The following is a 12046-nucleotide window of genomic DNA, read 5'->3' as shown; positions in this document are numbered from 1 at the left end:
TGATTTTTTCCTGGCTCCTCCAGTGAGACAGATTAGGCCCCAGAGCACCACTTTTAAGCTCTTTCTGCACGATATCCCTTGGAAAGTTGCCTTGCTGCCACTTTCTGGCATGCCAGCCTGGCCTACCGTCTGTCTAAGGCTGGGCACATGGGCATGGGTTGGGAGAAGGGTGTTGCAAAGACTGGCAAGGAGCTTCTTGCAGCTCCAGCCTGGCAGGTGCCCGAACTCCCCCTGCGCCCCCGGCCCCCGCCCCACTGCGGGATAGATGGGAGCCCCAGTGCTCCCATCAGTTGGCGCTGCACCATCCTCAGGGGAGCGGGCTGCGGGCCGCGGTATGCGGCCAGCAGCTATTGACTTATTTTTCCGTGCATGGCCGGGTAAGTAACCTTAATTAAAAACATGAAGCCCACAGTTTGTATCACATTCGCAATGTTAAACAAGCTCTGGAAATAGAAACCCTGTTTTCATTTAAGCTTTTCAACCGTGATCTAAGTAATAAAATATGGAGGGGGCGGGTGCGTGTGAGATTTACATGTGATGATTTGAGAGATCTCGCTGCTTTAGAGGCTTGTAAGGCGCCGTGGTGCCAACTGCTCCTGCCGGTGCCTCGCCGCGCTTGGCAGCACCTGCCCCGCACAGACTTTTGGTTTTTTCCAGAGCCGCTTTCCAAATGCTGATTCTGCCCTCGTCTCTTGTTGCTGTGATTTATTCTGGGTGTGGGTGTGGGATCTGCCAGGTCCTCAGCAACCTGCTGCCCTGGCTGCCTGTGCCCTGCCTGGCTCTGGGCAGGCAGGCAGGTGGGCAGCACGCACCCCCACCACTCCTGGGGACCACCGATGTCCTTGAGGACAGCCACGTACCCTGCAAGCGCAGACAATGATTCCCCGAGCCCATGCCCAAGTGGCACCATCATCAGAAGACACGGGGGAGATTACCTTTGCCTTCCCGGTTCCCCCTGAGCCACCATGCAGGGAATGAGCATCCATCCGACCATGGCAGGCAGGCAGGAGGGGAGGCTCTTCCGAGGACACCTGCTCTGTACCCTGCCAGTGCATGGGCTGACCCCGCTCCAGAGGCTGCCTCAGCCTGCAGGGTCCACAGAAACCTGCCGTGCCCCATCTGTGCCTCCCCTCGGGAGCTGGGGGCCAGAGCCTGTGCCTGTCCTGCCAGAGGGGATCACCCCTGCCGTGCCAGAGGGCCTGGGAGAGAGGAATGGGAAGACAACAGGGCAAACGCCTGTATGAGGCTGCAAACCACTGAGATCACCTTCCCACTTCGCTGGAGTGAGCAGGAGCCCTCAGGAGCTTGTTTTTGATAAAGCCTGTCACTTTCTCAGTCTCCTTTTGCTGTAATATAACAATACTTCCCAGGTCATAAACAGTTCAGCTGGGCATGGCAGTGACTGGAGCTGCATGTTTTGCAGCAAGCCCCTAATAAGGACGTTAGCACAGACTAACAGGAGGCATTTGTCCCACAGCATCCCTGTATGCCCCCCTTCCCCCCCCCCAGCTGTTTCTGAGTGCTCTGGCCAGGGCACGTACTGTGGGGGAGCCTCGAACAGGGCTTTGCCCAAAGGCCCGTGGAAGCGCGGGGTGCATGGGCTGCGCAGAAGTGCTCCCGCAGTCATTTTTGCCCCTTTCTATCCTTCGTTTTCTCGGCCAGGGACTGCCAGCAAGTTGTTCGTGGGGTTTTTTCCCCACCCTGGGGACAGCGATTTTTCTCCCTGAACGCTGGGGCGTCTTCAGCGCATTGCCCTTCCCCAACCTCCCTCCTGGTTCCCTTCAGCAACCGGAGAAATTACAATCCGCTCGGTGATCCCCGACGCCAGGGTGCCCCTCTTCCAGGGACCCCCTTTCCCAACGCGTGTGGCTGTGTGACGTCGCAGAGAGCGCCCGTGACGTCACGCGCCCGTGACGGAGGGGTGCAGGGAGGGGGGCAGGCCACAGAAAGCACCCCACGGCGGGGCAGAAACGGTGTGGCAGAGCCCGAGAGGGGGGACGCGGCGGGCGAGCGGGGGTGCCCGGGGACAGGAGCCGCCGCCGCCGCCGTGCTCCGCCGCGGACCGGAGCGGCCGCGCCCGCAGCAGGTACCTGCCCCCGCCACGGCTCCGGGGCCGGGAAGGCGGGAGCCCCCAGCCCGCCTGTCCCCGCCGCTCCAGCGCCGAGAGCCGCGCACCCCCTCCGCGGTGGCCTCTCCGGCCCGGGAGGACGGGAGGGGACGAGGCCAGGGTGATGGAGAGGGGAAGGGATAAAGCCGGTAGTGGCTATGCAGGCTCAGGTCCTTTGGGGTCACGCTTGCGGGAACAAGGACGGGGACAGGGAGCCCACGGGGAAGTGAGGTGCCGTGGAGGGCGTGGGGGCGCGGAGGGGGCGCGCGCGGGGGGTCCGCGCCGCGCACGTCCCGCCGGGCCCGCGGGCGCAGACGGCTGCTCCCCGTTCACCCGCGGCGGTCAAATAACGTCTGAATTACATCCTTGTAAATATTGACTGTGGCCATCTTCTTCGTTTCTGCGCACAGTAACCGAAATGTTAAGCCCGGCGGAGCCGGGGCCGGGCTGCTGCGCCGCAGGGCGGCGGGGGGTGCGGGCGGTGTGGAGCGGCGGGGCCGGGGGAGCCGGGGGGGCCGGGGCACATCTGTGGGAGCGGGCCGGTGGCGCCCGCAGACCTCGCCGGCGACTGAGCATCGTATCTCCGCGGGAGCGCGCCGGCCGCGCCGAGGATGCTAAAGGGAGCGGGCTGTCTCCCGGCTTGGACTGCGGTCTAATTTATAATCCTTGGGGGCGGACGGACACACAAGAGGAGACGGAGAAGGGTGGGGGGAGATGTCTCCTGGTCCGGCTTCATTAAACGCCGGCGTTAATGAGCGGCGGAGGGCTGCGGCTGCCAGCACGGCCGCCGCCGCGCCGGCTGTGCCCCGCGCCCGCCCCGCGCCCCCGACGGGGGTCTCTCCCGCGGGCCGCGTGACCCCAGCCGGTGTCCTCAGCCGCCTTCCCCGGGGGACCCCCCCCCGTGCACACCGGGGACTGCCCAGCCGTGCACTGCCGTCCCCTCGGCTGCCCCTCGCCGGGCTCCTACCGCCCCTCCGCGCACCGCCCCCCGACGCCGCGCTGTCCGGGCGGAGCCCGTGCCCTTGCTGGGGCTGCTGGGGTCCCCTCGCCGGCGGTGCCCCCCCCCCCCGCCCCCTCCAGGGGATGGGGAGCGGCGGTCCCGACAGTGTGAGTGGCTGCGCGGCGGCTGTGCCTCCGGGCGCCGGCTCTGCGCATTTGGTGGTCGTTAAAAACAATTTGTTTCCCTCCCCGTTTGGGGAGGGGAAGGGGAAAATCATTCCGGGGGAGGGGAGGGGAAGGGAAAGGGGAAAAAAAAGGAGAGAGAGAGAGAGAGAGCAAGCGAGAGAGAAACACCAAACCCAACAGAAAACCCGCGCTCCGAACTATTGCGACACGGAGCGAGGAGCGCGGCGGAGGCTGGCGGCGAGGTGCGAGTGGGAGCGGGCCGGGCCGTGGGAGCGGGCCGGGCCGAGGGGGCCGTGGGAGCGGGCCGGGCCGCGAGAGCGGACCGGCGTTGGGTGGGGGGGCCGTGGGAGCAGGCCGGGCCGTGGGAGGGGCGGGCTGCGCCCCCCCTACCGTGGGTGGGCAGGCGGCGCCCGGTGCCTCCGCGCTGCCCCCCCCCCCCCCCGCCGGTCGCGCCGGGCGGGTCTCGGCGGTTCGGCGCGGCTGCCCGGTGACCGCTGCCGCCTCCCCGCAGCGCAGAGCGAGCCCCCGCACCTCGGAGCCGGCGGCCAGCCCGACGGCGGCCCCCAGCCCCCCACCATGAACACCATCGTCTTCAGCAAGCTCAGCGGCCAGGTGCTTTTCGAGGAGGACGCCAAGGAGCGGGAGCGGAGCGGCCGACCCTACGTGGGGGTGGTGGAGGGGCCGCACCACGCCGAGGTGCTGCTCCCCGACAGCCCGTCCATCAAGGAGAGCCTCAGCCTGCGCAACCGGCGGACGGGGTATGCCGTGCGCTCGTCTCCGCGCCGCGCACCGGCTCCGCGGGGCGGCCCTGCGTGCCGCTGCCGGCGCTCCCGGCCGCCGCGTAGCCGGTTTGGGGTTGCGAGATGGGTTTCTAGATGGGTCCTCCCCCACGCCCCCGGGTCCATACTCCCTGGGACTCTCATTCCACAGCTACGGTGGGAAATTCCGGTAATAGGTGATGCAGAGGCGTCCGATTGGGCTGGAATGTGCCAGACAGAGCGCTCCTGTCCTGCGGTGTTTGACCTCCCCCTCTCTGCCTCCAAACAAAAACAAACCGGGGAACCCGGCGCTCCTCCGGTTTGGTCGGGCGGTTCATGTAATTAAAGCCCCCAAAACAGAGGCGCAAGGCGGAACGTGTGAAAGCTGGGGGACGGGGCGGCCGCGGGGCCGACCCCCGCCGGCGGTGCCGGGGCAGCCGGTTCGCGGGCGGGCACTGCGCGGCCCCCAGCACTTGTGCCGCCGTCCCCGCTGGTTTGCAGCGCGCTGAGCGAACGGACGGGAAGGAGCTGCGTTGTGGGTGCATTCCCTGGGATGGGACTTAAAACGGACTAGCGCGATGCCTGTCAAGGGCTGGGTAGGGTGATGTGAGGTTCGCTTTTGCTAAAAAGGCAGCTGAGGCTGAGCCGTTTGCGGCTGATTTTTTTTGTGCTGGAACAGGTGAAATAGGAGGTGATGAGAGGACGTGTGCGCTCGGCGCGTTGTCAGCCGTAGCTCGAAGGGTTGAACCGGCGAGCGCGGACCAGACATTTCGGGTCAGCTTTACAAAGTAAAGACTAAGGAGCACAGTCAGGAGGCACCGAAACCGAGAAATCCCGAGGAGCTGTTTTTACTGCCGCATTTCCACCTTAACGATTGCATCAGCTCGTACTTTTAACGGCGGTGCTGGTTGGTAGGACGCACGTTATGTTTCATCGAAATGTTATTAGCAGCCGATCGCGGCGGAGCTGGGTTGCCGAGGGAGCCCTGGACGAGGCAGCGCCCGCGGCCGCTCGGGTCGGCTCGGCCCGGCCCGGCCCGGCGCGCCACGGCACAGCCCGGTACGGCTCGGCTCGGCTCGGCCGCCGGCCCGGCCGGCCCGGCCCGGCTCGGCTCGGCTCGGCTCGACCCGGCGCGGCCCGGCCCGGCTCGGCTCGGCCCGGCCCGGCCCGGCCCGGCCCGGCACAGCGCCGTGGCGCCCCCTGCCGCCGCCGCCGGGAGCCGCCGTGGCCCGGAGCCTCCGCGCCGCCCCGCGCAGCCGCTGCCCGCCGGGCGCGCCGCCGGCCCCAGTCCGCCTCTGGGTGTTCCTTCCGATTTCCCCGGTTTTGTTGGCTCGCTTTTTATTTTCGACCGTTTTTTACAAAGAAACACCTTTTCCTTTTTATTTATTTATTTTTTAACGGGACCTGAGTTTCATTCCCCCCGGTTTAACCTTTTTTTCCCCGGCAGGCGTGGGGCTTTGGGGGCTGCTTCGCGTCGCTGCCGGCGGCGTTGGGGAGCGGCGGGGCGGCTCCCCCGGGAGCCCTCCTCGCCGCCGGCTCCGAGCAGGGAGATGACCCAGGAGGTGCTCGATGCCGCGGGTATCTCTGAATATAACCGGCACATAAATGCGGGCGGGGGGTCAGGCTCGGTTCGCCCCGGGGGCAGCCCGCACCGCGGCCCTGTTCTCCCGGCTGCGCCGCGCGGCCGGGGCCGTGCGAGGCGGGCCCTGGCCCCTCTGGAAAGCCCCTCTGTAAACAGACCGACCACACGCCTGGCAGAAGCCGAGCACCGAAAGCGTCGGGACGCTCAAACGCCGCACCGGCGGAGCCCTGACCCCGCTGAAGTCCCCGCGGTGGAGCCGCCAGGGCCCGGGACCCCGAGCCCTCCCCTCTGGGTCCGCTCCCCCAGACCCTCCACCGGGAGTCCGGGGGAGCTGCGGGCATCGCCTTCTCCAGAGCAGCCGGCCCGGGCCGAGGGTTGCGGCCGTGGAAAGTCCCCGAGCACCCCGCGAGGACGGGGCTCGGCTCTCCCCCCGGGCAGGGCGCACCCCCCCGGGCAGGGACAGACCCGGGCGGTATGCGCCCCGGGGCTGGGGCAGCCCCCCCGAGCAGGGTCCCCCCTCGGCCAGGGCGCGCATCCCTGCACGCCTCCCGCACCGGCGGCCGCGCAGGGGAGCTCGGCGCCGGGGCAGGGGCCGGGGGGTGGGGGGGCCGGGCAGGTGCCCGTCGCCCCGGCCGCGGCCCTCAGCGCCCCTTCTCCGCGGCAGGGCGCGGCAGAGCGGCGGCAAGGTGCGGCACAAGCGGCAGGCGCTGCAGGACATGGCGCGGCCGCTCAAGCAGTGGCTCTACAAGCACCGCGACAACCCCTACCCCACCAAGACCGAGAAGATTCTGCTGGCCCTCGGCTCCCAGATGACCCTGGTGCAGGTAAGGGAACCCCGTACCCCCACCTCCGGCGGCTGCTCTGGGGCGTTCCGCGGACGGGAGGGACAGGGACAGCATCAGCCAAAGCCCCTCTGTGGGCTGAGCAGGAGGCAGCGCTGGGTATCGGGGAAGGCATCAGTGCAGCCAGCAAGGCCAGGGGTCCTGTGCGCATCCTTCCCTCTGCCCTCCCCAGGGCTCTCCCGCCAGCAGGGCTGTATCCCCCAAACAGGAATTCCCACATCTGGGCTATCCTGGCTGGGGAGGTGCTAAAGGCAATCGGCAAAAGGTGCGTGCTTTCCCTCCTAGGAAAAGATGCCCTCATCCTTTAATCTCATTCATAAATACAGTGGAAATATTTTTGCTTAGTCTTTAAAAATCTTCAGGTAAAAAAAAAAGTCAGTAACGGGAGAGTTCCACACAGAATAGGAATTGTTGAGGAAGTTGTAGGGAGCTACTCTTTTCCCTTTCGAAAATGGGCTAGAATGGGAACAGTTATATTGTTCTGATAATAATCATCACCTGTGGCACAGACGTTAGTGTTACCACACACACGGTGTGCAGCAGCTCAGCACGCAGTGACTGTGCTTCACAGTCTTGCAGGAATTATCATTATAGTGTAATTAGACATGGGGAGTAATTGTTTTGCTCTCAGGTAAAACTCCCCTGAAATGACTGGCGGTTGTGTTGCAGTAAGAGGTATAAAGTTGGCTGCAAATGTTTATAAATCTTACTTCTTTGTTCTCTTTGCCATCTGGCACTCCATTGAAATATGTGGTTAAATGCTATCGGTTGCTGAGTGATGCTATCTCAAGTCTGGATGTTGCAAAGATTTATGCATTGTGAATAATCTAATTTCCTTACTGCAAGCTACTGCTAGGTGCATAAAATGAAACACATGTGTTTGCAGGATTGGGTCCTCAGCGCTCTGCCTAACACGTTATGTGTCACTTTGCAAAGGACATGAAGGTATCAAAATAACATGAAGTATTAGAAAAAGAAGGTGGTAATTCAGCATTATTATTTTGAGTGCTCCTTCAAAAAAGCCTGTGCTATGAACTTCGATCCTAGTAACGGCAAAATGGGAAACTTCTACACTTTAGTACCTCACTGTGAAACTATTGCACTAGAAAAAACACTACGGCTTTGACAAAAATAATATTAATGTCTCAGAAAATGCCAGTTGTAACTGGAAGATATAGTTAAAACAACTTCTCTTGCTTTTAAAAAATACACATGAAAGGTTGGCTCAGACTTTTAAAAAAATGGTTACATAAACACTATCCATCCAATGCCACAATTCAATAGGAGTAGTTTATTGGAATATGGCTTTTAGAATATTCCTGTATTTTTACATGAGATTTAAAACATACATGCAGAATACCTGTTGGGAGACTTTCACGTTAATGACATCTTGAGGAGTTCTCCTGTTCTTTTATAAATGCCTCGGAACGAACAGACAAGGGAAAAAAACTGGTGCGTTTTTGCAGTATGTCTCTCATGGCAGCTTTGATAAAGCCTGATGGGTATATGCTGTGTTAGGCTCTATAAAAGCATTAAGTGAGCCATAGCCCCTACTCCACAGAGTTTTATGGTCTACATAAGGTGTAGAATTAATTTAAAAAGAATCATGGAGGGCTGCATTTATCTCTGTTAGACCCCCTTGACTCTAGTGGATTTACGCTGAAGCTGAATTTGACCAGCCTTATTTCTGTGAACTGTAATATTTGAAAGAGCTGTGCAAACCAGCACATCTATCTTCATTTACAGAAGCACACCATCAAAAAGAAACCCCAGATGTTTCTTCCATCATTTGGGTGCAATGCTCTTTTAATCCAGGAATATGATAGCACCTGTACAAGAGGTAAATACATATGTCTGGCATCAGCAGTAATTCCTGAGCCTGGAAGAACAAAACAATACACACCCCACATCTACTTCTTGGATGCCCAGAAAGAGCAAGACTATAATCCAGATCAAAATTCTTGTTCTCTGAGAGTGAGAGAAAGCACCAGGCTGTGATCTCAGTCACGCTGGGTACAACTGAAACGGCTTGCCCGAAGGCTGTGCTCTTTCAGCTGAGCGGTATAACCAAGAGCAGGCTTGGGACTGGGCTTCAGTATGTGTTGGAAAGCTTTGCTTCAGTCCCAGGAGGGGCACTTTGCAAAAATATCAGCCAGGGTCTCCTGTGATTGCTTTTCTAATCTAGTAACACCAGACATCGTTGGAGAACCAGGAATTGGTGTATGATGTTTTCTCTGGGTTACACACCTTCACGTTCGCTGACCTGTTTTGTATTTCCTACTTTTCTTCCATTTCTCGGTGCTGTGCCGTGATGTTTGCTCTTGGTGGGAACGTACACTTGCCCCCACAGCTTTCCACTCCTGTGGAGGCTGTTGTCTGCTGACAGCTGTTACCTCTTCCCAGCACCCCTCGTGCGCTGACGCCTTGTTGTTGGCAGCCCTAGGGAAGGCAAAAGATCCCGTTGAAAATCCCTTTGAGTTTCCGCCAAAATGCCATTCAGGGAATGAATTGTTGGCGTTTTTTTTGTTTTTCACCTGACTGCCGACCTTGGAAAAGGTCTTCAGCAGCTGCCTGGAAGATGACAGTAATATTGATAATATAGCTGTAACTCTTCTCCACATGCTTTTCTTTCACCTAATGAACCTTATTCCAGTATGTACCATCTATCCAAAGGAGCTTTTGCAGGACTACGGCACAGGTAAAACCAATCCTTCTGTGAGACAAGGAGGTGAACATCCAGCCCTGTTTTCTACTGTTATTATTAGGACAGTACCTGCATGTAACATCTTCCACAACTTTATTTCCATTAGTTTTGCTATCACCCAGTTGGCTGATTTTAAATTAGTTTATTGTACCTCACTAATACTTTGGCTAACCCCCCTGTTCCTGGGTGCAGCGGGACAGGAAGGGGGCTGTTCCAGCTGCACGTCTGAGAGCACTGCAGAAGGAAAGTCAAACTCTTTCAAGGAGGCAGGATTTCGCAGGAATCATAAATCATCTTGTTTCTTAATAAGCAGTAGCAAACCTGGGGCAAATTCTGGGCTGACTTGTTCCTGAGCAGGCCAACAAGGTCTTCGGGAGTCCTCAAGGCAAATGTTATTGCAGCTTTCAGTCCAACAGTCCAAAGTTTTCTACTTCCCCAACTGCCAAAGCAGGAAACCAAAAAAGCAATATAGTTTGAAAAGGCATTTTATGTTTTACTCCAATTAGATTCCAATTCAGAATCCAATAATTTGTCCTATTAATATGCTATTAATATGCTACATTTTCATTTGTATTATTACCACAGTGCTTGATTTATTTTATTTTAAATTTTGGTTTAGATGTTCTTGTGAAATAAAAAAGAAAAATGGCTGTATATTCCTTCCAGAAAGAAATATGAATGGCCATATTGTTGAAAAGAAGTTTTTTGCAATACTAGGATTAATATATTGGTCATGTGCTGCTATGGATTTAATGGTATTCAGATTCATAAAGGCATCTCCGGATTACTGGAGGAGGAGATTTGCTTGATTTCTGTTCTCTTTCTGAAACTTTGGCCACTCTTAAGCAGCGAAGCAGAACAAATTACAATAAAATTGAAGAGTCTCTTCAGAAGTAAAGCCAGAGGGTCAATATTTCATGATGCCGATATAAGTACCTGATGCTCTTTGGGAATGACTGAGTTGCTGTAAAATGTGAATGCTGGAAAGCACATCTGTTATCGTTCTCCTTGGGTTTTGTCTTTTTACTTCTTGAAGAACTACATGATTGTTACTTTACAAGAACAGTGAGTTTCATCATGCGTTTTTTCAAGATTCTTAGTTCTTTGGGAGGTTTCTGAGACAAAGATTTTCCCACTGGCTTGTATGTAAATCATTGTTGTGGGTTTTTTTATTATTTTTGGAGGTCACAGGAGTGTAACTTGGGACCATGGCAAAGGATGGATGGCTTTTGGCAGCTTTGGTTGGGGTTTTTTTGTAATAGCTTAAGTAAGTGTGGTGCAAACAGGCACTTGTAGTGAGTGGGACCTACAGCAGTAGGCATGCAACTTTTTAAAGACCACATGGATACACAAGGTAACATTCGGGGCTGGTTGAACTTAGTGACAAAACTGTCCTTGGCTTTAAAGAAGCCAGGAGCAGCCTGTAATAACCCAGGCAGTGGCTGGAGTTCAGGGTGAGCATGGTGTCTGGTACAGCCTGTGGCCATGTAGCCTCTTCCAGTCCTGGAGGTTGTCCAAGACTGAAGACCGGGAGAGATGTTGAATCTCTTGATGTCTTAGAGGTCGGATTTTCCAGCAACATACACCAGTGCCCAAGAGCAGGAAAGCACCCAGAGATACCACACCACAGATCTAGCCTAAAAATCTCTTAAGTGGATTTGCCTAACTTTCCTTCAGCTTTAATGGGCCTTGTTGTATTGCATTTGGGATAAGAGTTTCTGGAGTGAGTTTGCTGCTTTGTGCTTTAGCAGAAAGCTTCTCTTGTAAATGCTGACTTCAGGTTCTTTCATAATGATCAAATACTACTATTTCCTCCTCATAGCAGAAGACTTAAAATATGACTCAACTTTTCATACTGATATGCAGAAAGCAAAGTGCTGGCATGGGAAGAATGAGCCCAAAATAAACCAAGAGTACCATGCAAAAATCACTCCTGCTAAATTTAATTGCTTTTATGTGTGAGTCACACTAATACTACCCTATCTTTCTTTTCTGTACATGGCACTTCACTGATGAAGTATTTCAATATGTAATGAAATGGAGCATAATGAAACCTTTCTCGTGAGAGGTTGGAAAGCTGTCAGTTTTGTAAGATGCTGCAGTAACTGCTATAATATTCAGTGGGACCCTGGATTGATCCATCTCTGTCGTTACATACTTGATTTCCGAGTTATACTAAACGATGCAGCAGGCAGGTGACTGCTGCTTCAGCTGAGCAGTCTGGAGTGGGTTTGTTAATGGCATTAGAAAGTGGATGGATTCCAGCCCACCCTTTCTGGTTTACTATAATGATTGCTGTGTCAATATGATGCATATAAACAAGTAGCCTTGGAAGAGAATGAAAATTACTTACTCTTCTCTGCCGGCTACAGTTTTGGTCTTCTAACCTGTCATAGTAAACTACGTGGTTTGTAAAGTTACGTGTTTGGCCTCTGAGCACTGATCCAGGGCTCACTGTATTTTCGGTGGACCCCTGTTTCATGTAAACATGATTTTAAGTAAAATCAAAGTGACAGACTTAAGGCGCCACTGCTAAGTTCTGGGTGGGACTCTGAACTGAAGTTTTGTTTTTCCTTTAAGCAGATAGTGTTTATTTTTCTCATAATCACCCTAGAAGAGATTATCGATCCAGAATAATTAGCCAAATACTTCTGTGCGATTTATACAGCCTTAGCTGCAATAGGCAGATGACAAAACTAGGGCCAAAATCCAACACTGAGGTCTACAGTTTGGCTCTCTAGTAGGTGGGGTAGCACGTATTGATAAAACATGTGTTAACTTGCTTTGCAGGTTAACATAAATTAAATGGTATGATTGTTCCCAGGTGAGAATATGACTGCAGTAGTCTCCGGCTTCCTCTGTGTGCACTTTCACAACACAAAGATGTGAGTGGGGCTATAGACTCCCGACATTCTTTACATTCTCCTT

The 12046-nt window shown here is 55.7% G+C and overlaps 1 protein-coding gene across 1 annotated transcript in view; it reads left to right on the top strand.

The window, feature by feature from the left end:
- The first annotated feature begins 3808 nt into the window (after positions 1-3808).
- MKX (mohawk homeobox) overlaps positions 3809-12046 on the top strand; it is a 46050-nt gene continuing 37812 nt past the window's right edge. The window contains exons 1-2 of the mRNA XM_050892013.1: positions 3809-3990; positions 6237-6396. Coding sequence (XP_050747970.1) covers positions 3809-3990; positions 6237-6396 — 342 coding nt within the window. The remainder of the gene's footprint in view (positions 3991-6236; positions 6397-12046) is intronic.

Source organism: Gymnogyps californianus, chromosome 2, assembly GCF_018139145.2.
Source record: "Gymnogyps californianus isolate 813 chromosome 2, ASM1813914v2, whole genome shotgun sequence".
NCBI classification, from domain to species: domain Eukaryota; kingdom Metazoa; phylum Chordata; class Aves; order Accipitriformes; family Cathartidae; genus Gymnogyps; species Gymnogyps californianus.
The sequence above is the reverse complement of the archived record's forward strand: the minus strand, read 5'-3'. Positions and strand labels throughout refer to the sequence as shown.